Here is a 26130-nt window from a genome sequence, read left to right on the forward strand (position 1 = left end):
TTTCACAACTTTTCTTGCCACATTTGTTAAGTGAATCAGTGGAGCTGTTAAATTAGTAACGTGTTAAATGAATCTGGCTTCTCCATTGAGTTTGCTTGTCAGGTCGCAAAACATGATCACATGACCCGGGCACACTTACAACCGTCATAAATATGAGCCAGTTGTCAAGCAGCTGAATGTAAATCACGACTGTGGGGATGCAGCAACCATCGTAAGTTTGAAAAATGGTCATAAGTCACTTTTTTCAGTGCCCTTGTAACTTCACGTGATCACTAAACGAACTGTTGTAAGTCGAGGACTACCTGTATGATAAAGTATACAAAAAACCTAGCAGGCGAAGCAGATAACAAGAAGATCTGGTAATAGCCGAGAGCAGTAAAGTTGAATAAAGAGGCGGAGGGGCTAATTCTGGCTGCAGAAGCCAAGATTAAATGCACACAAAGCCAGAATTAAGATGGCAACGGACGGCAAATGCCACCCCTGCAAAGAACCTGAAGAAGCAGTGGACCACCTAGTTAGCTGCTGCCAGAAGATCACACAGACCGTCTGCAAACAACGGCACGACAAAGTAGCAACAGTGGTGGATTGGAAGAGCTTCAAGAAATACTGTTTATCTGCAAGCAAAAACTGGTGCAACCCCAAAGTAGAAAAAAGTAATAGAAAACGAAGAAACTAATGTGCTTTGAGACTTACCTGCCTCATAACACCCCAGACGTTACAATTGTGGAGAAGAAAGAGAAAAAAAAGTCTGGATAGTGGATGTTGGAGTACTGCGAGGCAACAGAATAAGAAAGAACTGGAGAAAAATCACAACAATACGAAGAGCTGCATATAAAAGTAGAATGACTGTGGCAAAAGAGAACAAAGGTAGTACCAATAGTAGTAGTACTATTACTATCCCAAAACACATACCACTGGCATTGATAAAATCAACATCAGTCAGTTGCCAAAGACAGTTTTAGTTTCAAGCATCTTACATCTTGTGGGGTTACCTTTAATACCATGAAACAATAGCAATAGCACTTAGACTTATATACCGCTTCACACTTGCCCCCAACAATTTGGGTCCTCATTTTACCGACCTTGGAAGTATGGAAGGCTGTGTCAACCTTGAGCTGATCAGGATCGAACTGACAAACTGCTAACAACAGGGAGTCAGCAGAATTAGCCTGCAGTACTGCATTCTAACCACTGCGTCACCACGGCTCATACAACGTATGTTAGCAACATCTGCCTTTCCCAGGTCCTTGAGAAGAACTCAACAGCTGGATAAAAAAATATCAAATTCAGTCTAAACATCTGACTGACTTTGTGATCAACCATAATACTATAGCTAAAGAGCACAAAGTAGCACAGAATACTAAAACTAGAAATTCAAAACCTGTCTTGGGAAAATAAAGATTTTAACCTGGTTTTGCACATAGCAGTGCTAGCTAACACTCCTCATATTGTGTGTTGTGTTGTATTTCAAAATAAGACTCACAACAAAGGTCTCATAATGACTCTTCTCACTTCAGAAGATCACACTATAGAAAATAACTACTGTATTTTCTACAGAAGAAAATTTAAAGAATTTAAACTCAAGCAGGTTTTGGCAGATAGAAATAAGCCTTTCAGGGTGACCAGAAACTTAAAAGTAAGATCTGGTATTTTGAATTGTGAGTAAAAATGAAGTTTTTCAACTCTGGTTAGATATGTCTTTGAAATCTTGTCCAAGCATAAATTTTAACTGTTTTCATGCCAGCTAATACTTTCAAGTTGTCTTGTATGAATAGAGTCACCTTTAGAAGATGGAATTAAAAGGTACTTGAGCTTCTTTGAGACTAACATATTATCCACAAAACAGAATTCCTTGGTTTTATGCTTATGTTCTCCCCCAAACCATGCGTAATGTGAAATCAAAGCAGGGGGAAAAAGGGAGTTGGAGTATGATGTCTAGTTTTGTAATGCAAATTTATTGGGAGATATACTCATAAATTTTTAGAGCTGTATTCTTAATGCCAAAGTGTATATAGTCAAGGCTATGGTTTTCCCAGTTGCAACGTAGGGCTGTGAAAATTGGACCATAAGGAAGGCTGAGCACCAAAGAATGGAGGCCTTTGAACTCTGGGGCTGGAGGAGACTCCTGCGAGTCCCTTGGACTGCAAGGCGATCAAACTGGTCAGTCCTAGAGGAGATCAACCCTGACTGCTCTTTAGAAGGCCAGATCCTGAAGATGAAACTCAAAGACTTTGGCCACCTCATGAGAAGGAAGGAAGACTCACTGGAGAAGAGCCGAATGCTGGGAAAGATTGAAGGCCATAGAAGAAGAAGAAGGGGACAGCAGAGAAGGAGAGGGCTGGATGGAGTCACTGAAGCAGTCAGTGTGAGCTTAAATGAACTCCAGGGATGACAGAGGACAGGAAGGCCTGGAGGAACGTTGTCCATGGGAATCGTGATGGTCTGGCACGACTTCACAGCTAACAACAACAATTCTTAAAGCCCTACATTCCTCAGATGGACTTTCTTCCTTGTTTCATGTACTATTTAAAGGGAAAGCACTTTATCCCATCTTTTCAGCTGGAATACAGCTGGATTTCCAATGTGTGTAGTTATGACAGTGGCAGACTGTATCACAGCCCTATAATTTTATTAGCATTCTTCTTGTGTTGATTCCCAGTAGATTCTCCAGATCCAAAGCTCATTTTAGGGCTGAAGCTCCTTTTCCAGAGTTGGAACACAGTGTAGAACCTACTTTCTAGTGTTAGCCAGATCTTTCCCCTTTATATTTTGCTCAGAGTGTTGGACAAGATGTTGATCGCCATTTTGACCTCCTAGTAACAATACAGTCTTTGTTCAGTGACCATTCAAAGTTGCGACAGTGCTGAATGAGGGAAACTTATGACTCTTCCTTGTGGTTGTGGCCATTGTAGCCTCCCTGCAGTCACGGGATCATGATGTGGATTCTTGGTAGCTGGCTAACAATTGCGATGGTTGCAGCACCCAGTGGTCATATGATCACCATTTGCAACCTCCACTGCCGGCTTCCAACAAGCAAAGGCAATGGGGAAGCCCGCAGAAAGTTGTGGATCACGTTTATGTGATCGCAGGATGCTGAAGCGCTGCTGGATTTGCCTAATTATGACAACTGGAACTACCAGAACTGCCATTGTAAGTCAGCACAGTCACGCTTAGCAACGGACTTACTGGTCCCAGAACTGAGTGCAGAATTTCTGTGGCCAAGCTAAACACAGTTATTGAGTTATGCTACAACTTTTCCCCCCTTCGGTTAAGTAGTTAAGTGACTCATATGCTCCTTAAGTGAATCCAGTTTCCCCTGTTCACTTTGTTTGCTGGAACCCAGCTAGGAGGGTCACAGATGGCAGTCCCAAACACCTGGATGCTGTAATGATGGTAAGTGTGAAAAATGGTCATAAGTCACTTTCTTCAGTTGCCATTGCAATTTCGAACTGTCGCTAAACAAATGTAAGTTGAGGGCCATCTGTATAACAGATGTGGACGTAAGTGGGAGACAGGACACAAAGTAGGAAAACACTGCACCTCCTAAAGCTGAATTCAGAAAGGGGTTTTGGCAGTAAGATCTCTTGGACATTTGCAGACCTTCGGCACAAATTCATTGTGCTGGTGCAAATTGCACTCAGCAGTGTTTTCTGTTTGAAACTCTTGGATGAAAGTGATTGATTGCATAATAGCATGTTTGCATAAAAGATATTTCTGTAAAATGAGGGAAACCCATACCTCCTTTTCTTTCGATTGAGCATCGCAATGTAAAAACTCAGTCCATCATTTCTTCCTGTTTCTTGTTCAGCCCTGCCACCACTTCAGTTAAATGTTATCAAAATGAAAAGGCAATTGAATATTTGGTGCTCTCTGAGCTCGTTTTTCTTGCAGACATTTCACTACCCTAACTAGGTAACATCCTCAGTGCTAGTGAGGAGGGCTGTTTGCTGGCCCTCTGTGTGGGTGGGGGCGGCCTTAGGGATTCTTGGTTGGGCTGTTCACATCAAGAATATCTCAGAAACCACAAATAGGCTACCACAACCACATGGAATCAGCATGGTACACAAGCCAACTCAAGCCCTCCAAAACAAACCAAAAGCATCCAACAACCCCAGGAGAAAAAAAACAGGAGTTATCTACTACAGCATACGATGTTAAATGCAACAACTGCTATGTGGCACGAACAGGCAGAAAGAACAGGAAACCCCCGGCATTCAGAAGACATGAAAGTTCTTTCATTTCACAGATTTTTAACCCTAGTTTCAATTGGGAAAATGGGACCCTCCTAGACCAGGCCAAGTCCAAAAATGCCAGGGAATTTCTAGAAGCCTGGTACTCTGACAAATCAGCCACCAGTAGACACAAGAGACACTAACAACCTCTATAGACTGGGCAAAAGAGACAATCAACCAGCCCAAAAGAGAACAAAAAAGACGCCAGCATCTCTTCACCAGGAATCAGCACCCAGATCAGCTTAGATTAACTCCAAGGTCAACTTCAGACCAACTAACAAGTAAGCAACACAAACATCTGCCAAAGAGCCATCAGTAAACAGCCCAACCAAAGAATCCCTAAGACTTCCCCTCACCTGCACAGACGGGCAAGATCCCAGAATATAAACTGAGAGCAAACAGCACTCCTTACTAGCACTGATGCTGTTACCTAGTTGGGTCATGAAACGTCTGTAAGAAAACAAGCAAGCTCAGAGAGCACCAAGAACCCTTCATTTCAGCCCTGAGCTACAAATATTCTCCTTTGTTGGAATATTTGTGTATTGATGAACCTTCAGTTCAGGTTTTTAGTCCGTTTGTTTAGTGTGTTCTTATAAAAACTAAACTTGTAAATAAGAAAAATTTAAATTCAACAAGCAGGCTAGAAATAAACCATCTACTAAGTCATATTTGTTTGAAAGTAAGATAATGGCTTTTCTCCTTTCAAGAAATTCTCTCCTTTATACTTTTGTGCATGGATCCTTTGGCATTTTGGAGCATTTTGGGTGATTTAGTGTGCGTTGACAGTTTATACAAAATATATTAAAGCTTCTTTGATGTCTCCTTTGCTTTCTGTGAACTCAGGCAAACAGCAATTCACTTGGTATTCTGCCAAAAATTGGTGGCTGTGGGCAGATTCTTGTCCAGTTTTGATTTTTGCCATCTTGAGATAGAGCTGATAAATGCTGCTGTACGAAATGTTCAGAGTATTGAATTACAGATAGTCCTCAACTTATGACCGGTCGCTTAGCAACCTTTTGAAATTATAAGCCCCCAAAAGTAACTTACGACCCAGTTTCGAAGTTCTGATGTCACACACACCCTGCCTGCATTTTGGGTGCTTGGCAACCAGCCCTCATTGACAGCCAGTTGTGGCCCTCTGTGACCACAATTTGCTGGAAACCAGCATTTACTTCTGGTTTATGGCGATCTCTTCACAACTGCCATATTCGCTTAATGGCTGCCACAAAACGGGTCCCAAAATTGTGTTCGGTCACGTGGCACTCTGCTTTACAACCATCACAACTTATAACCGTAATTGCAGGGCTCAGTTGCAGTCCTAACTCGAGGACTATCCATAGGACCAATCCTTTGATTTGGTGTAGAGAATCTTTCTCTGTGTCTATATCGCTAACTATTCTCTTGCCCTACATTCTATTATTTTTATATTCCTCCCACACTGTGCCAATAAATACAAGCTGTTTTGTTTGAATTCTTCCTCTTGAACTTTTTCTAAACTTCTCCTGCAGCTGCTTTCCTGTGTAACCTGACGCACGAAATACCTGTCAAGATCCTTACAGCAGATAAATTTAGGTGGCTGAACAGAAATATATAGGTTTTAAGCACTGGAAAGGGAGTTATCTGCAACTTGGTGCTTAGGTTTTAATTATTCAGAAAAGTACATTGTTTACAGATTTGAGACTAGGGAAGTTATTTTCCAGCTAAGGAGGCCATGAATGAAAAATAATAAAAGATCAGCACTCACACTTCCTACACCTGTATAATATTTGATAATTCTGATATTTACATAACCATATCTGTGTTGTATTGTTGCATTATTACACTTTTTTAGAATATTGTTGCATTGTACTCTTGGTTATCTCTGTGATGCTGTTTTGTGATAATTGGAATGATGGTTGAAACTCATTGTTTCAAAAGAGCTTCCATAGGTGTGTTAGGATACAAGACATGCAGTTATATTGCAAGTGCTTTATAACACACACACACACACACACACACACACACTTACAATGAAGTTACACGTGGTTTTTGTTGTTGCTCTCTTTACAACAAACCTGGGAAAGGCTGCTTAGGGTCTTATCGACTTACAACCATAGACAAGGGAATTTCAGGAATGAGATCGTGCCGTTGTTCACTTAACAATGCAGGGATTCGCTTTTTCAAAAGGCAACTAGAATTTGTTTTCTTTTTCGTTGAAGACATTTTGCTTCTCATCCAAGAAGCTTCTTCAATTCTGGCTGAATGATTGATTCAGTCTGACTGATTCAGTCAGAATTGAAGAAGCTTATTGGACGAGAAGCGAAATGTCTTCCTCAAGGGGAGAAAAAAATTCCAGTTGCCTTTTGAAAAAGCACTTTTGAAACAGTCATGATCAGGATGACTGAGAATCTCCATAGGCTTTTTAACCATTTGCTTAGCAGTGGAAATTCTGCTCCCAATTGTGGTCATAAGTGGAGGACTCCCTGTACACTTCTTTAGATTGCCTGGGGCTTCCAACGGTTTAACACAGAGGGGTCCAAACTTGGCAACTTTAAGACTTGTGAATTTCAACTCCCAGCTATGCTGACTGGAGAATTCTGGGAGTTGAAGTCCACAAGTCTTAAAGTTGCCAAGTTTGGACACCTCTGTGTTAAACGTGTCTTTTGAGACATTACAAGAATATGTTTGTGAGACTTGAATTTATAGAAGTGTTTGTACTTCACTCAGGCAACATAAAGCATTAGACTTTGGAAGATCAGATATTATTAGTCACCAGGTAGTAATTGTATGTGTTTGTGTACAATCTGTAGTGCAAAAAACGTTCTTTTGTCATCAACTAATACTTCCTGTTTATCTGTCATTTCTTGTTTCTGATCTTTGCCATAATTCCAGCTCCTTCTCACTGTGTAGTCCAGTGCTGCAGTATCTTTCTAATGGCATCTTTTACAGAGGTATTGTAGTTTTATTACCATATGTATCCCTATTTAATGCAAATATTAAATGGGGTCAAAATATACTATTCTTGGCACATCGTCTTTGATTTACTAAAATTGTTTGGGAAAATGAGGCAATTTGAGTATCTTTCTATAATTAATATTTGCAATTTGAGCAGGCTGCTAACCTATTAAATGCATTTGTATTATGCTGTATTATGGGTTTTCAACTGATGCTTTGTAGACCTCTGGTCAGTGATAAAGGTTAAGCTGATTGGTGCTTTCTCCCAGTTGTGGCATTAAAAAGGCCAGTGTGCTCAATTTGGACATCAGCAATGAGACCAACCCATGTATCCACCAATCACAATAAGAAATAGATATTCCCTTAGGCCAATATATGCATTAAAAGGCTAAGAGCCAGAACTCAAGGTCACGGCTGGTAATAAGCTAGTTTTATTACAGACACTAGAAAAGCTGCCTCTAGCTACTCCCAACTGTAAACCTCAGGTTTTATATAAACGGTTCTGGGATTCAAATCTTACATCTGTTCTTATTAATGAATCTTAGCTTTTATAGTGGAATAAACGCAGGGGAGGGGGCTTCACATCTGGACTGCTCTTGCAGAATAAAACCTCAGGCTCTTCGCTTGGTCCTTCTAGCTCTTATTCCAACTTTTATTTATTTCCACTTCTCCCAAGAATAGAATAGGCATCTTAAGGTCTGAAAGGAGAGATTTATAGTAAATCAACATTTCAGCAACTAAAAACCAAAGAACTCTTTGCCCTTGTAGAAGCATTTTTCCGCTAAGCTCAAACAACAAGAGTGAAAATGGTTTACTAATCTTTACATGCAGTGGCCCAAATATTTACATAAATTTTGTGATAAGGTCACCACGCGATGTTTTAAAGTCCCTATGATAACCTGCACTCCAGCAGACCTTTCTCAGCATTGAAGAATGCCCGTGCTCTCGGCAACTTCCATCTTCTGCTTGCTCAGTCTGTGGCAGGGGTCTCCAAACTCTGGTCCGTGGCCCCGTGCTGTTCCTTTGGAACTGGGCCGTGATAGCGGTGGGCGGGTGCGCGAAGCTGCAGTTGTGAAAGTGGTGCATGTGTGAAACCATCTCCTCCCCCCCACCCCACTGCCCCCTCCATCGGTCCGCCCAGCTGGAGAGTTGGGGGACGGCTGGTCCGTGGGATAGAGGCAGTCAGAGCTCCAGTGAGGAGGCCCCTTGTTTGCTGAGGAACCGGCGGGGGGATCTGAAGTGACTGGAAAGCTGGGTAGCGCAAGGGTCAAAAATAGAAGTGGCGGTGATGGAGATCTGGTAACAGCGCAGTCTGAACCTGTGCACAGGTGATAATGGTGGGGAAAACATCGGTTCATGTCTGCACTTTCTGCATTTGTAGATTCCTCCCTAAGGTAAAAGGTAAAGGTTCCTCTCACACATATGTGCTAGTCGTTTCCGGCTCTAGGGGGCAGTGCTCATCTCCGTTTCAAAGCCAAAGAAAAGCCAGCGCTGTCCGAAGACGTCTCTGTGGTCATGTGGTCAGCAGGACTAAACGCTGAAGGTGCATGGAACGCTGTTACTTTCCTACCAAAGGGATCCCTATTTTTCTACTTGCATTTTTTACATGCTTTCGAACTGCTAAGTTGACCGAATCTGGGACAAGGAACGGGGCGCTCACTCCATTACGCGGCACTAGGGATTCGAACCTCTGAACTGCCAACCTTACTGATCGACAAGCTCAGTGTCTTAGCCGCTGAGCCCCCGCATCCCTCAGAGATTCCTCCCTAACCTCATTGAAAACAATCTGGACCTTGCTCTGGAAAGACGACAGGGACACATCTCCTGTGGGTCTGTCAGAAGTGGTGTATTTATTCTGGGCTGGAATAATCGGGGCCGAGCTATGGAGGTGAACAAGATAGAACTGGAGGTGATCTGGATTCCTTCAAGCACGTGGAAGACGAGGAAGTGGAGAGGGTTCTTTGTGGTTTGAGTCAGTAGGCTTGAGCTGTGCATTTTTCTGGTTCTTTCTGGCGGTCAGGCAGGGTGTGAGATAATTAACACTTCCTTGTGGGAGGAAGCAATGCTACCTGCCCTAATCAGGTAGCAATCCTTTGGAATCTCCCAGCGTAATTCAGTGCCATCAACAGTATCTAGTTAAAGCCATTAATGTTAGTGAGGGTGGTTGGCAGCGGCCAACCCTGTTGCCTAAGCCGATGATTCCAAGTCTGTAATTGTGTGTGAGAATTCGGAGAATACAGAATAGCGGAGTTGGAAGGGACCTCGGAGGTCATCTAGTCTAACCCCCTCCCCAACCTTTCGGGCACCAGGGACCGGTTCCGTGGAGGGAGTGTTTCCCGTGGACTGGAGTGGGCGTGGCTTCACATGCTGCCTGCATCCCACGGATGGGGCTTTGCTTGTTAGTGCAGACCAGTCAATACAGACCAGAGCGTAGGGACCCCTGCCCTACACCATCCTGGACAAATGGCTGTCCAACCCCTTTGTAAAATTACCTCCCGTGATGGAGCCCAGTGGAAGTAGCCCCCAAGTTCTTAAAAGTCACCGAGTTCGGAGAGCCTTGTTGTAATGTGGAGGGCAAGGGAGGTGACCTTCCTGGAGATACTCAAAAGTGATGTTGCTGAGGCAAAACAGGACGAGTGCAAGACATGCCTGGATCGTGTTCAGAAGCTCCCAGACCGACACCTGCCTCCGTCAGAAGAAGGAGGAGGAGGTGCAGCACGATCAGACTTGAATGTTTCAGTTCTTAATAGCCAGTCTCAGAAAGGGTGGTTATAGCCATCCGGCGGTGTTGAATCGATGGTCTGTCTACGTACAGTTCCTCCTTTGGCCTGAGCTCATTGTAGACTCTTGAGTGTTTCTTGGGAATATGCTGGATCTAATTTAAGACTTGGAACCCTGCCTGGAATTCACTAAAGTTAGAAATGTTTAAGAAGTAAATAAGTGCAACTTCACTAAGCAATGAAGTAATGAATAAGAGGCAATTGCATACCAAAAACCACAAAAGGCAAATTTGCCACAGCTGAAGAATAAAAGTAATTCTCAGCTCTTTGCTCTGGTTGTTTCTTGTGTTGTGTGTCAGGAGGATTTGAATCCCTTTATTTTCCTCATTTGTCCTGTGTTGGATCCACCAGCAGCCTCATGTTTTATAGAAGTCACACATGTTTCTTTTGTCTGGATGCGTTTGTAAACTCCCTCTCCTTTGGGGATTTACCAGGAAGTGAGTGTAGTTTTACAGCGCTTTTGTCTGTTGGTTCATAATGCAACAATCGGGTTTTGAAAAGAAAAAAAACATGGTTCTGTGTCAGGAAAATCCGGATCTAGAATAATAAAGCCCATTTCTTCCTGAGTTAAGGACAAATTTAACTCGGCTATCCAAAGTATTACTAGCTAGAAAAACTACCCTCTGTCTTTCCTACAGCAAACGAACTGCACAACTTAAGCCTCTTAAATAGAAATGATCCTTGGCTCCATTTGTTGAGAAAGTTAGTGATCAAGTATATTGCAGTATTGCAAAGCCAGAACTGAGATTTGTGTTGCCAAAATCCTTAAGGGCTACTTTTCCTTCCCTTAACTATCCCTCATGGCCCACCCCAGTGTAACCAATCAGGTTCAGGCAAGATGTTTTCGTAACAGTCAGTCCACTTTGATATGTGGCTCCTTCCTTTTAGCTAGGTGGTCTTAGTGTCTGGAGAAGGCATAGCACTTGCTTTCATTTCCCCAAGCCTTCCCTCCTTCATTCCCCCTTCCCACGGTTCATGGCAGTCACATAGCAGTGAAGCACAAGCAAGCATAAGGTGGAAGCTGACATATACTTCATTGAATTTGGACCAAGCTTGGATTCCCAGTTAACCACAAGGCTCAGAGAGGATGACTCCAGATGAAGTCTCTCTTCTTTGGGTCACTAGATCTTTTTTAGCAGGAATGAGCAACTACAACAACTTTTTGACCTGTGGACTTCAATTCTATTTTTTTATTTTGTTTGTTTATTTTATTTATTTTATTTTGTCAAGCGATTATTAGATAACAGGTATAAGTATAAACATAGTTATCAGTACATGAAATGGATACGAGTAAGAAAAAAAAAACAATAGGACAGGGACGGTAGGCAGGTTGGTGCGCTTATGCACGCCCCCCTACAGACCTGAGGTCAATCGTAGACAGTCTAAGGTTCAAGTTTGGGGGGTTTGGGGAAGAAACCACAGAGTCAGGTAGAGTATTCCAGGCATTGACCCCTTTGTTGCTGAAGTCGTAGTTCTTGCAATCAAGTTTGATGCAGTTTACCTTGAGTTTGTATCTATTGTGCGCTCTTGTGTTGTTATGGTTGAAGCTGAAGTATTCATTGACAGGTAGGACATTGCAATGTATGATTTTATATACTATACTTAGATTGGACCGAAGGCGGCTTAGTTCTAGGTTGTCTAGGTCTAGAATTTCAAATCTGGTGGCATAAGGTATTCTGCAACGATTAGAGGAGTGGAGAACTCTTCTTGTGAAATATTTCTGGGCTTCCTCAACTGTGCTAATATCAGATATGTAATGCGGGTTCCAGACTGATGAGCTGTATTTAAATGTTGGTCTAGCAATAGGAAAAAAAGGAGAAAGGAAGAAGTAGTAATAGGGATGTTCAAGAACATAATCATTTTATAAGCTGGGTGGGCAACTATGGCAACCCTAACCCTAATCTGTGGACTTCAACTCCCAGAATTCCCAAGCCAAATGTGCCTGGAATACTCATCTCTAATGACCTAAGTGCTAGAGCCCACTGTAACTACATAACCAAAAAGGCATTAAGAGTTATAAACCTAATCCTGCATAGCTTTTTCTCTGGTAATATCACTCTACTAACTAGATCATACAGCAGGCCTAATTAGGTGTATCCTTTTATCTACTACGCACCAAAACTGTATTGGGGATGCTACCCTTGTTTGTTTGTTCTGGAATGTTGCACATCCTGCCTCATATTTCTATTTGGCAATCTGCTTTTCTACTGTATCATTGAAATAATTGAGGATTTAAGTCTGCGTAAATTTGCAGAGGTATTAGCATTAGAACTAAAAAATTAAATTAGATCTGAATTCTAAATTAGAACTGGGTATTAGTACTTCGGGTAAACATCTGTAGAAGTGAATTCTCAAAGTGGTCTTAATTAAACAAAAATAAAATAAAATGCAAACTTTTTTTAGACCGTTGTGTTTCCATAGTTTATTTGTAGGTTGAAAATTCAGCCAAAATAAAACCCAACTAAAAGACCAGTTACTTTGTTCCTTTAAAATGTTTCCTGAAGTTCCTGGTTAAGTAAATAACAAGAGAAGGCATGGTAAAAAAAACAAACTTGAGCACCTTGCTAATATTGTAGTGAATAATTTTAAATTAACAAGAGAATTGTACTGTGTTTGAAGGGCCAAGGTGTGACGTGGAGTGTATGGAGGTGTGCACAGAGCACCTGTCCGGACTATCTTCAACCAGACACCTCTTTCTCGGAGATCACATGGCAATTGCAGGAGGAGCTGTGCAAAGCCCAGCTGCTGTTTTAAGATCCTCCCGACAGGTGTGATGGGTGTGGCCACCTGGGCTCCAATCATGCTTTGTCCTCCTGTTCCTTCCTTATACAGCAGAGTAGGCAGCTGTGCCTCCTTTACAACCTGTGCACCTCAATTCCCAGAATTCCAGAGCCATGGCTGACTCGGAAATTCTGGGAGTTGAAGTCCACGGGTTGTAAAAGGGCCACAGTTGCCCACCTCTTGACTTACAGTAGTTTCCTTTAGTGACCACTCAAAGTTACGATGGCACTGGAAAAAGCGACTTATGACCGTTTTTCACAGTTACAACTTTTGTAGCATCCCCATGATCGTGTGATTAAAATTCAGATGCTTGGCAACTGGTTCATACTTACGACCATTCCTGTTTCCCAAGGTCACGTGGCCATCTTTACAACTTTTGACAAGCAAAATCAATGGGGAAGCCAGATTCACTTTAACAACCAGGTTGCTAACTTATCAACTTGCAATGATTCATTTAATAACTGTGGCAAGGAAGGTCGTAAAATGGGGCAAAACTCACTTGGCAAATGTCTCATTTAACGGCAGAAATTTTGCGCTCAATTGTGGTCGTAAGTCTAAGGCTACCTTTGTATGCCTTCGTATAAATGTTTCATTCGAATCTCGTGGAGAAACACCAATAACGGAATAACAGCATTGGAAGGGACCTTGGAGGTCTTCTAGTCCAACCCCCTGCTCAAGCAGGAGACCCCATACCATTTCACACAAATGGATGTCCAGACGTTTCTTAAAAGCCTCCACAAGTTCTAAAGACAAGTCCTTCCACTGGTTAATTATGAAGAAATTTCTCCTTAGTTCCAGGTTGCTTCTCTCCTTCATTAGTTTGCATTCACTGTTGTCTTGCCTTTGGCAAAGAGGTTGACCCCTCTTTGTGGGAACCCCTTCAACATTGGGACACCGCTATCCTGTCCCCCCCAGTTCTTAGTTTCTTTTCACTAAACTAGACTAGCCAAGCCCAGTTCCTGCAACCGTTCTTCGTGTGTTTTAGCCTTCAGTCCCCTCATCAACTTCGTCGCTCTTCTCTTCACTTTGACCAGTGTGTTTCATTTACCAACGGTTTTAATTCCTTTCTCTGGAGTGCATGTGTACAACATGGGGCAACGTTCATGTGAGAACTTCCAACTCCCCAAATTCCCCAGCCATCCATGCTGGCTGGGGAATTATGGCAGATTAAATCCACAGGTCTTAAAGATGACAACGTTGCTCACGCCTGCTCTGCTGCGCTTATTTAATCTGATTGCTCTTTTTAAAAGCATTTTGCCCCCTTTCCCTCCTTCCAAACCGTTTCTGGAAGTTGAAGAAGGCCAAGCCATCGGACTCACGTTAATTCCTTTTTAAAAAAAAAAGCTTTCAGGATCAGGATAAGGCAGTGTTTTATGAGAATTAGATTTAACTAATCAGGACCTGCTGACAAGGCAGGAAGTTACCTGTCCTCTCCTTCCCCCTCTCTAAAAAAATAACCTTGCCAGTTAAATCTGATCAGTGCTGGGGTAAAAAAAAAGAGAGAGAGAGAGAGAGAGGAGGAGAAAGAAATGAGCTTTACTAGCAGCAGTAAAATCTAGAAGTGATAACTCAGAGAATGGGACTAAGTAGCCGTGTAAAATAAAACTTACTCATCAATTGTTTTATCCTATTTATTCTAAAAAGCATGAATCTTGTTTTCAGATTTACGTTTTGCTGCCTTAAGTTGGCAAAATTTAAAAAAGCATCCTCGTCTCTTAAGAGTTGCACAAGTATTCTTCTATTTAAAATACATTTAATTAGAAAGAGTTAAATCAATATAACTACCCTATTGTGTGTATTAGAGCTTTTCATTTAATATGGATGAGCAAAGCAAAGTATGCTGGATCAAATTTGTTATTAAAAAAAAAAACTTAGTTCAGTAAAGTATCAAAATGAATTTTGCATAAATGTAAGTTTTCTCCAACTTTCACTTTTTCTGGAAAACGATGAAAAAAATACTCCATCCCCCAGCCTCATGATATCAATATTTCTAGAACATTTGCACTTCTAGAAGGATTCAATTTTTATTCTCTGGAATTTATCCAAAATTGATTTTTTTGGTCCTTGAATGTCTGCTGTGAGTTGCAGAAAAGTTTGGAATAGATTCAGATACGCAGGTGAGAGTGAAACAAAATGTCAGGGTCTTGTAGAAACTAAAAATGTGCTTCGTATAGATGTAAGAAGCTGTTTGCTGCAGCTTTGTGTTGCAAAGAAAATTTAGTATTTTTATTGCTGCTGATCTCATTGAGCCATTTTTAAAAACTTCCCAGGGAACCAAGTTTTATTAAGGCATGATTGAAAATGTAGGGGACCCCCTTCCTCTCTCAGTATCTGAGCAGAAAAACTGAATTAAGTTAAATCCACAAGAGTGAAATGAAATCTACTACAATGAAATTAATTGAAACCCTCATTAAATACATGTTTGGTGATGTGGATTGAATGGAGCTCTGGGTGTCAGATTCTTTTGCGGCAGACACAATTGACCAGTTGCAGCTTGTTGTCTCCAAGAGGGCTGCTCACCTTCCTGTTTTGCAGACAGGTGTGGATTACCTTTTATCTCTTAAGTTTAAGTCTAGTTTCCAGGAATTTAAAGCAGCTTCAGAGAAACCATTGAAGTTACATCCAGCAGTTGCTTGAATGGTAGAAAACTGACAACTCAGCGATGAAACTCCAAATAGATGAAAAAGAAGGGTGATGTTCAGACAGAAATTGACCAAATAATAAAAGCTCAGAATGTTTATTTTTAAATCTTAGAATTCCTTCCTTCCTTCCTCCCTCCCTCCCTTCTCCTATAAACATTTCAGTTTCTCCCACATATAGTTCATTTTGATTTGCACTGTTGACATCAAACTTGTGGTCTAGACTACTTAAAGACTAGATTGGATGTGTGTCTAGTCGTGTGTACTCCTTCAATTCAATTGCAGTTCTTAGTTTTAATAGACCAGAAAATGTCTTTCAGTCCAAGGTGCAAGATTGATCATGGACTGTGTTTGTCTTTCTTCCTCTTTTAATGGACGTGTTCTCTGACCGGCTTCTAAGAAATCTTGTTATCAATGAACAAAATGTGAAAGCTATAGATCATTGAATTAGATTCATGCGATTACATGTTAGATAAGTGGGCCTTAGAAAGTAACAGATTTATTTTACAAATAGAATAAGTGAAATCCTTTTCAATTTAATGTTTAGAGTAGACACGATGTATTTGCCAGCCGTACGAGGTAGAACAGACCAGCTGACTGCACAAAGAAACTAGAATTATGCTTTATTGAGTTAGACTAGAATAACCGAACCTTTCGAGTCTGCTTGTGTTTTTCTCTTTTCTCCCTCACAGAGTCAGGGAAAAGCCACCCTGAGCCTCTTCCTAGTACTATCCCCTTTCCTGGGGCTTAAGGAATGCTTCTGCCCTTCGGGTTTCTGCAAAGCCTTCGGAAAATTCCCCTTCTCTCTGGCTTATAGTACTTCAGAGAACGAAGTCCAATATGAAGTCTGTTTTCCCCCAAAGATTGGGATTCGATCATCCTACTGGTGATTTGACTAATTTAACCTGATCTAAAGCGATACCGTATTCATTTTTCCTTTTCCTTTAAGGAACTTGCTGTTTATCATTGCCAGCAGAAAGGAGGATCGGCTGACGTAAACTCACTAGAAGTTCGAAGCCATGGCCAATCCTGCAGGAGAAGAACCCGTCTCCAAACCTGTAGAACTTTGCCACGAATGTGGACAAATTCACTTGTTGCCCGACAACCACCTTTATAACTTCCAAGATGAAGTAGATGATGACTTGACCTGCCACATTTGCCTCCAGCCTTTGCTCCAGCCCATGGACACGCCTTGTGGACACACGTACTGCTTCAGGTGTCTTGAAAACTTCATGCAGGAGCACAGCTTCTGCCCCATGGATCGGAAGAAACTTTCCTTCCAGAACTGCCGGAAGTCTAGCTTGCTGGTGCGGAATCTGCTGGATAAGCTCGTGGTCCTTTGTCCCTTTCAAGAAGACTGTGCGCAGACGATGCAGCGGTGTGAACTCGAAGCTCACTTGCAGAACAGGTGTGCCTCATTTTCCCTTGTAGCCTCAGCGATGCTTGCTTGTTATGCTTTTATTCTTGGCACGGTTAGTAACTTACCATTTCATGTCAGCCTCGTGCTGAATGTTGCACATCATAATGACAATTCGGAGAGGAATGTCCTTGAGTGACTCATATTCTGTCCACGTTACTCAACGAAAAGCCGTAAGTGTCTGAGTGACGCCAGGATGACATTCTGCTTAGTTTGGGGAAGAAACTGAAACTAATTAAGGCAGGCTGGGTGGAGAGAGAAACTGGGATGGAAGAAATTGAATTGAGAAATTTGGGTAGGGAGTTACTAAAAAAGGATGTTTTTGAGAACAGAATAACAGAGTTGGAAGGGTAATTCTAGGGCAACCTCCTGTTTAAACAGGAGACCCTACGCCATTTCGGATAATCTATCTGGTCTCTCCTTAAAAGCCCCCCCAGTGATGGACACTATTGGTGTCTCTGGGAGTATTAATCTGCACTTTGGTTGGTTCTTGAAAGTTTTAGAAGGAATGTGATAGATTGGGGGAAAAAACACACACTTGGCTCAAGGTAAAAATAGCTCCCACTATTTATATCCTCAAGTTCACTTGAGGAAATGGTGCATATAGGAAGCATCTTTTAAATTATAACCTGCCAATGTGCTTGCTTCTTCTCGGGCTCACCTATTTACTTATGTCTCAAAAATAGTATACGGTCATACCTTGGCATTTGGCCGCTTTCAAAGGCGTCGAATGTCATACTAGATGCATTTTGATGTGAAAATGTTGTCCCAGGATAGGTAGTCTTTGATTTATGACCACAATTAACCCACAAAATTCCGTTGTTAAGCGAGACAGCAATTAAGTGAATTTTGCCCCATTTTGCAGTCTTTCTTGTTAAGTGACTCCCTGCAGGTCACTTGCTGGAAGGTCGCAAAAGCTGACCAGATGATCCTAGGACCCTGCCACTGTCATAGACCTGAATCAGTTGCCAAGGGTTCAAATTTTGTTCACGTGGCCATGGGGATGCTGCAATGGTCGTAAGTGTGAGAAGTGGTCACTAGTCACTTTTTTCAGTCACTAAAGGAACTGTTGTAAGTCGAACCACCTGGACTCATCATTTGTTTGGTATTCGATGCAGAAGCTAGAACTCATCAGTATCTGTTGCCTTGTGACTTGCTATCTTTCCCAGCCAAAAACAAAGCGTCACATGTTTTACACGCTTATGACGTGAGCAGGTCAGTGGTAGCTCTTGCCCTGTGCACATCCCCTTGAAGTCTCATCTTGGCTTCTGTGGTCATTTTGAGTATGTTTGTGCTTTGTTTTTTTCTTTTTCACAGGAAAAGTGACATTTTTATTTTATTTAATCTTAAGTATTTATTCATTTTTAAGTTTATTTCTCATGCAAATAATAATATACAGTCCCATTTAAAAAAAATTTACATTGCCTTAAAAATGTGTATTGTCTTTGGTTTGGGAATGCATTTATTTGCATTATTTCTTATGGGAAAAATTGGTTTGGTACTCTTCATTTTTGGTACTTGCCCTGCCTCCTGGAACCAATTAATGACAAGTACTGAGCGAGATACCCCTGTATATTTTTGAAAGACCGGCGTTTCCTTAACAACTGTTTTAATTCCTTTCCCTCTAGAGCACGTGTTGTCCAACCTTGGCAGCTTTAATGTGTGGACTTCAACTCCCAGAATTCCCTAGCCGTCCATGTTGGCTTGGGAATTCTGGGAGTTGAAGTCCAGAAGTCTTAAAGTTGCCAAGGTTGCCCTTATTACTACTGCACTTATTACTCTGATTGCTCGTCTTAAAAAGCATCTCTGCCCACCCAAAATTCAGACACAAGTTAGAGAAATATTTCAGGTGGCTAATTTAGCCACAAAATTCCATTGTTAAGCGAGACAGCAGTGGATTTTGTGAGAGGACAGACGTGGAGCTTCTTTGGAAATTGGAAGTTCTATTGGTGTTTGCTGTCTTAATGTAGGTGTCCTGGCTTCAAGAAATACACGGAGCGTCTGGAAAGGAAGAGGAATCCTCGGTCCAGGATGAAGGGAGATTCTCTTTCCAGGCTGGAATCAAAGGCTGTAAAAGATCCCGAAGTATCAAACGGGGTGTCCACTTCAGTGCCTGGAGGCTCAGTAGCTGCCGTTCCGTCACCAGAGATCGCAGATCCTGGGGTGGTTAACCCAGCCTTTGATGGGAGTGAAGAAGGTAGGCCTGTCTTAAGCTGCTAGAGCAGAGGTCTCCAAACTTGGCAGCTTTAAGACTTGTGGACTTCAACTCCCAGCAAAGCTGGCTGGAGAATTCTGGGAGTTGAAGTCCACACGTCTTAAAGTTGCCAAGTTTGGTGTCAGGATTCCTGCAGTTACCCCATTTAAATCCCGAGTCTCGAGCCAAACTTCCAAAACTTCAAAAGGATTTATTGGGAGTTAACATGTCTGGCATTGCCTGGGTGTAGCCAACATAATTCATTGTCACCCTTGACCCTGGTTCCCCCCACCCCCACCCCCTGGGTATATCGTAATTCATATCCTCCAATGGGACACATCCATAGCCCAGAGTCATCAATCAGGCTTTCCAGTTAGAATTTTGCATGGCAGAAACTTCGGTCACTTAGTTACTATCTTTGAAAACATTTTATGGAATGCAGTTTCTGTTTGCAAGCTTCCCCCTCCCTTTCTGTTGGCAACTCTAAAAAGACCACAGAAATATTTTATGAGTTGACATTTGGGGACCCCCTGTGCTAGAGAAGTGAAGGCTGACGTAGGAGCACATGTGAGCAAGTTTCCAGAATAATAGAACCGAAAAAGAGAGTTGGAAGGGATCTTGGGTGTCTTGTAGTTCAACTCCCTTTACCAGTCCTCCTCCTCCTTCCTTCCTTCCTTCCTTCCTTCCTTCCTTCCTTCCTTCCTTCTCCTCCTCCTCTTCCTCCTTCCTTCTTTCTCCTTCTTCCTTCTTCTTCCTTCTTCTTCTTCTTCTGGATGGAGCAGCCACAACTTCTGGAGGTAAACCGTTCCGCCATCAGGAAATCTCTCCTTAGTTCTAGGTTATAATAAGGTGCTTAGTTCTCTCCTTGACTAGTTTCCATCCATTGCTTCTTGTCTTGCCTTCTGATGGTTTGGAGAATGGGTTGATTCCCTCTCCTCTGTGGCAGCCCTTCCAGTGTTGGCACATCACTATCGTGTTGTCTGGAGTCTTCCTTTTCACTTAACTTGACCTACCCAATGCTTGCAGAGAAATTATATTGAGGTCTTCTGTCATGGCTTCTGTGTGCTGGCAAGTCCTCAACATGCGATCACAACTGAAAGCCCCAAGCTTTTCCTTGTAAGGTTACAATAGGCCAGGAATAGGTTGCTCAGTGTCCTAGCTCAGGGGTCTCCAACCTTGGGAACTTTAAGACTTGTGGACTTCAACTCCCAGAGTTCCTCAGCCGAGGAACTCTGGGAGTTGAAGTCCACAAGTCTTAAAGTTCCCAAGGTTGGAGACCCTGTCCTAGCTGATTGGACTGAGTCTGTCAAAGCTGATTAGCTTAGCTCCGCCCTCTGTGACTGGCCACTCCCAGCTTTCGACTCAGTCCACAGTTAGGGCGGATGCAGTCGATTGCCTCTCCTTTGCATTGCAAAAGCAACCTCAAAACAAATAGCAGAAAAAGAAAAAAAAAACCTTTAAACATCGTGGCTCTGATCCTCAGCTGTTTGGCGGAGCCGCGAAACAGCTGATTGCTGCTCCGGCAGCCCAGAGCGGTCAGCAAAGGGCACTGGGGCCATTTTGGGGCCTCTGCGGTGAAGAAAGAGGCCACATGGTTGGTGGCTATTTTGAATCAGTGGGCGGCATTGGCCTGCATTTCTCCGGTATCTGGTAAGTGAATCACTGCAGTCCTTAAGTTAATCACACGGTTGTTAAGTGAATCTGGCTTCCCCACTGACTTTGCTTGTCAGAAGATTGCAAAAGGAGATCACGTGACCCTGGGACACTGCAACTGTCGTAAAGACAAGTCAGTTGCCAAGCATTCGGATTTTGATCACGGGGATGCTGTAACAGTTGTAAGTGTGAAAAATGGTCATAGTGCCATTGTAAGTTCAAATGGTCACTAAACAAATGGGTGGAAGTTGAGGACCACTTGTATAGGCAGTCCAGCAGTCACTTAACAACCGTACGAAGTCACAACAGAGCCTGAAAAAGGAACTTACAACCCAGATCCGAAGTTCAGAACTCCCTGGTCATGTGACTGCCTTCTGGGTGCTTGGCAGCTGCCCACAATCCTCTGTCACGATTGATGAAGTTTCTGCCAGAACCCAGCCTTTACTTCCGGCCCCCTTAGTGAATAATGTCCCCGTTTAACAACTGCCACAAAAAAAAGATCATAAAATCAGATGTGGTCACACAGTCATCTGCTTGATGTGCCTCATGACTTATGACTGAAATTTTCAGGTTCAATTTGATTGTAAATCAAGGACTACCTTAATAAATACCCACTGATCTGATAGATAACAAATCTGTAATTTTAATGCACAAAACTGTGTTTATCCTCTAGTTCGGTGGGCTCTCAGAATGTGATGCAACCAAGAGGGATGGATTGTTTTGGGTTTTTCTCCTTTTCTTTTGGCAGCTTTGGTAAGACTTGTGGAATTCTGGGAGTCCACAAGTCTTAAAAGTTGCCAAGTTTGGAGATCCTTGCTGTAGGGAATAAAATAATGAAATTCAAATGTTCGAATTCTCCTCTTGGGTGGTTCATGAAGTGTGTGACTAGTCCGGCCATGTTGCAGCTCAGTTTCCTTCTTGTGATTCTGAACTTAATCGTTGTTTCAAAATGTCAAGTTATGGCTTCACCCTTCTCTGCATCCCAGAAAATTGTCGCCACGAATTTTCCTCGCAAAGCCTGGGTTTATTCTCTCCCCTCTTTCCTCCCCCAAAATAGAACCTTTGTAATTATATTCTGTGGAACTGACATTCATTTCCCAGGTTGGTCTAGTCTAGTGCAAGGGTGTCCTGTGCAGGCCACACCCACCCTGGCTCCACAAAGGCAAAAAAAGTCACAATACGTCACCTGACGCAAGTGAGTTTGGCACATGTGAGTCTATACCAGTGGTTGCCAACCAGTGGACCGATCCGCGAGAAAATTATGGTGATCTGCAGAGAAATGTCACCCCTCCAAAGCAATTAATCCAGGCTGCGTGGGAACACAAGGCTTGCGTCGCTTGCATTGCAAACAACACAAGATAGTGAGGGGAGGGGGGAAAGGGTGGAGGGGGGAACTTGCCCCACTCGCCCCACGCGCCTGGCCTGGCCACTGGGCTGCTTCTTTCCACTTCTTTCTTCTTCTGCTTTTGGCTGCACGCAAGGAGAACAGCGAACATCTTTCTTTCTCTCCCCCAAACTCCGCCAGAAATGAGTCTTTGGGACCCTGCAAGGCCTCCTGCTCCAAGAGGCTGCACCAGCAAAGACTCATTTCTGGCGGAGTTTGGGGGAGAGAAAGAAAGACTTCTGCTGCTTTCCTTGCATGAAGCCAAAAGTCTCTCCCCACCCCCCACCCCTGAGAACGGAGCTGGAGACGGTATCATGCGATCCCAAATAAAGAACGATCAATCAGTAGTAAAATGGGAATTTTCCTGCAGAGTTTTTTTGGGGATTTTCCCAGGGTCTCTGGTCCGCGGGATTTAAAATTATGAGTTTGGTTGTCCCTGAGATCCGAAAGGTTGGCAACCCCTGGTCTAGTAGTTAAGGCACTAGGCTAGAAACTGGGAAAGTGTGAATTCTAGTCCTGCCTTAGGTATAAAAGTGGGTGGGGTGACTTACGGCCAATCCAAATCTCTCAAACCATCTCACCTCACAGGGTTGTTGTTATGGGGAAAATAGCAGGAGGAAGGAGCATTAGGTATGTCTGTTGCCTTGAGTCATGTATAAAAATAAAGGCGGGATAGAAATAAGTAAATACAAATAACAAATGATCCCGTGTTTTCTCAGCTGTCACGGTGCTGTGAAGAAATTCCTTCTCTTCATTCTCATTCCTTCTTTCATCTCCACAGAGAAATAAAATGCATGTAGCTCAGGGTAGAACTCTGGATATGAAAACTCAGGGTATGAAAAGTCTGAATTGATGATATGAAAAGTCTGCAAACAAACCATCAGCCTCAGAGCATCCAGGGCTCCACGGATCTTTCATTCTCATAACATGAAAATGGTTGCAGGAATTAGGTAGGACTAGGGAGGTTGTGATAGCAGTCTTCCACTATTTGAGCGGCTGCCACCAGGAAGGGGCGGTTAAATTATTCTCCAAAGCACCTGAGGGCAGGACAAGAAGTATTGGATGGACACTTACCAAGGAGAGATCCAACCTATAAGGAGACCTTTTCTGACAGTGAGAACAATTAATCGGCTTGGCTCCAGAAGTTGTGGGGGCTCCGTTGTTGGACATCTTCTAGATGAGACTGGACAGCCACTTGTCTGAAATGGTCCAGGCTTGGACTAGAAGACCTCCAAGGTTCCTTCCACCTGTTACTCTGTTACCTGCTAGCAATTTTCAACTGGGACACTTTCATCTCACCCACCCGCATTTAATCTTTCCACAAGCCTTCCAATATTGAAGAACATCAGTGATACGACCCACACATTCCTGTGAAACGCCAAGCTTGAGACAGTATCCCTTTGAGTGATAGGTTGATTGTCTTTCACCATTATTTATATTTATTGGCCAAGTGATGCACAATCCTTGCTTGCATAGGGCAGTGACTCATAATTGGAGGGACTCCTTTGGCAGTTAAAAATTCAGTCACAAGCCTTTGAGGAATATTCACTGTAGGCTTCCATTTCATGAACAATAGCAAGACCACCTTTTCACACAGCAAGTTCCCCCCAACTGAAGTGAGGGAATAACAGAATCACAAAATTGGAAAGGAGCTTGGAAGCCTTCTGGTCCGTCCTCTTGCTCAAGAGTGCATCTTGACTCAAAAGTAGTCATGGAAAGCTTTTCCAAAGTTTTCTTCTTTGGAAAGCTTTTCCAAAGTACATTTCAGAAGCCTGAAGTCAAGTTATTCCAGGGTTCGCTTCTAGAAATGGGGAAGGACAAACTCTAGTTACAAAATTTAGTGTTTATTTAATTATTATGAAATTTATTTGACCTCTATCATGTCAAATGACTCCTGGCGGCTTACAGGAAAGGAACATTAACAAACATGAAAATCTTCAGATATAAAATGATGACTACTTCTTCTTGTGCCATATCTGCCATCGGATGTTGGTGATCCCATTTTTATCAACAGCTGCACGAAAAAGCGCTGTTGAGTTTTGTCCAAACCATATAAAATGACAAAGCAGATAAATTAAAATAATCAGCGAAGGAGGGAGCTGGATACGTTGGTGGGGGGCAGATGAAGGTGGAACAGGGCGGGTCAACTGTGAGACGGTTCCTCAAGTAGCCAAAATTCCACCTTTCACCAAGCTGGAGATAGCAGGACCACTGGTGACAAAAGGATGGGATGGAGGCAGGTTGCTCACATTTGCTGTACATTGTTAAAAACCCAGGACTTCCTCTTTATGCGTGTCCTTTCTGATGTCTCTGTCAGATTTACCTCAGAGAGCGAGTCTTCTGGCAGAGACCAACACCGTCGAAATCCACCGAGAGGACCCCGAGGAAGAGCTTGGCATGCGGATAGTGGGCGGCAAAGACACGCCTCTCGGGAACATCATTGTGCAGGAGATATTTCAGGATTCCGTGGTGGCTGCCGATGGAAAACTCGCACCTGGAGACCACATCCTAGAGGTGGGTTTGCTACGGTTAAACCCCCGTGGCAAAAAGACCGGTTGGTAATCAACTGTAGCAGCTGATTTTAAAAGCAGATTTTAAAAGCAGAGTTAAAAAGTAGTGAGACCATCAGGCTTGGATTTTTGAAGGTTGTACAGGTGGTCCTCAACTTACAGCCGCAATTGAGCCCAGTACAACCAGTATATTGAATATTTCAGAATAATCCTATTTTATTTAGCTTTATTTAAGCAGCCCAGGGCAAATTTCTGGAGAAAGAAAACGTTTCTGTCAGCTGTCCCAACTTTGTAAGTTCAAAAAGAAAGACTTTCGAGACCACGGGTTGCCAAAAGTACACTTTAACACCCAGGTGGGCTAACAGAAGAACCAAGATCTGAGGCTTTCGTGCCCAAGGCATATGGTGGTTCCCACCTTTCACCCTGGTTATCACGGAGTGTCCAGTCAGACACCCACAAATGGTTTGGGTAACGGTCTCTCTGCCTTTGCGGGGTGATTGACTCTGCATTCCACAGTGTGACCTTGGAATGCAGATTCCACTTCCTTTATCCTGCCCCACAGCGCTCTCTCCCCTTCAAGCGTGGCGGGCTGCCAGCAAGCGATGCATACGGTAGCAGGATGGCAGCCCCTACGGCGCTTACATTCGTTCGTTTTCTCTTGCCCTGGTACGGAGAGGAGGGAAGGGTATCCTGAGAGGAGGGTATCCATCTTCTGACCAACTCTTGTTTCTCTCCTTCTGCCAGGTGAACGGTGTGAACATCAGCAGCGTGACCCACTGCCAAGCCGTCGCGCTCTTGCGCCAACCCTGTGATACGCTCCATTTCCTAGTGCTCCAAGAGAAGGGCTTTACCAACCGGACGGCTCCGCCGGTCGTGAACCAGGAAGTGGTCCACGTTATCCTCGTCAAAAGAGACCGATCCGAACCCCTCGGCATTAAACTGATCAGAAAAACGGACGTGCCTGGGATCTTTATTCTGGACCTGTTGGACGGAGGGTTGGCAGCCAAGAACGGGAAGCTGCGTCAGAACGACAAAGTCCTGTCTATAAACGGTCAGGATCTACGCCAAGGAACCCCGGAAGCAGCTGCGCAGATAATCCAGGTCAGTTTGAAAGACTGTCCAGGCAGTCAGGATTCCGGCAATCGCTCTAATTAAGTCATAATTCTTGAGTTAACTTTCAAAAAACTTGAAAAAAGGATTCATTAGAGGCGACATACTGGTACCACCCTGGATGAAGCCAACTCTGGCCTACGTAATTTACAGTCCCCTGGGACCCTGTTCCCCCCCGCCCTCCCCCCTGGGTGTGTCATAAACCAGGTTCTCCAACTAAGCACCTTCACAGGCTGGGTGTCATCAGTCATGTTCTCCAATTAAATATATTCCGGGCAAAAACTCTGGTAGTTTACTTACAATCTTTTACAGATAAGAGTTGGAATGTACTTTTGCTTTCAACTGCTCTTCCAAATTTCCTTCCTTCCCCTCTCCCCCCTTTTTTTAAAATGGCAATTACTAAAACGCATAGGAATGTTTTATGAGTTGACATTCAACTTAGAACAGTTCACGCCGTTAGAAGTTAACAAAGTTATTGAAAAAGTGACTTGTGAAT

The 26130-nt window shown here is 43.1% G+C and overlaps 1 protein-coding gene across 2 annotated transcripts in view; it reads left to right on the forward strand.

Moving 5' to 3' along the window:
• Positions 1 to 26130, forward strand: part of LOC113437983 (ligand of Numb protein X 2-like) — a 52421-nt gene that overhangs the window by 11500 nt on the left and 14791 nt on the right. For both annotated transcript variants that reach the window (XM_087940872.1, XM_087940873.1), the window contains exons 2-5: positions 16316 to 16774; positions 18754 to 18980; positions 24332 to 24528; positions 25269 to 25625. In XM_087940872.1, the coding sequence (XP_087796998.1) occupies positions 16386 to 16774; positions 18754 to 18980; positions 24332 to 24528; positions 25269 to 25625 (1170 nt within the window). In that variant the 5' untranslated portion in view covers positions 16316 to 16385. The remainder of the gene's footprint in view (positions 1 to 16315; positions 16775 to 18753; positions 18981 to 24331; positions 24529 to 25268; positions 25626 to 26130) is intronic.

This window comes from Pseudonaja textilis, chromosome 12, assembly GCF_049901715.1.
Source record: "Pseudonaja textilis isolate UNSWEBS1 chromosome 12, rPseTex1.2, whole genome shotgun sequence".
Classification (NCBI taxonomy): Eukaryota; Metazoa; Chordata; class Lepidosauria; order Squamata; family Elapidae; genus Pseudonaja; species Pseudonaja textilis.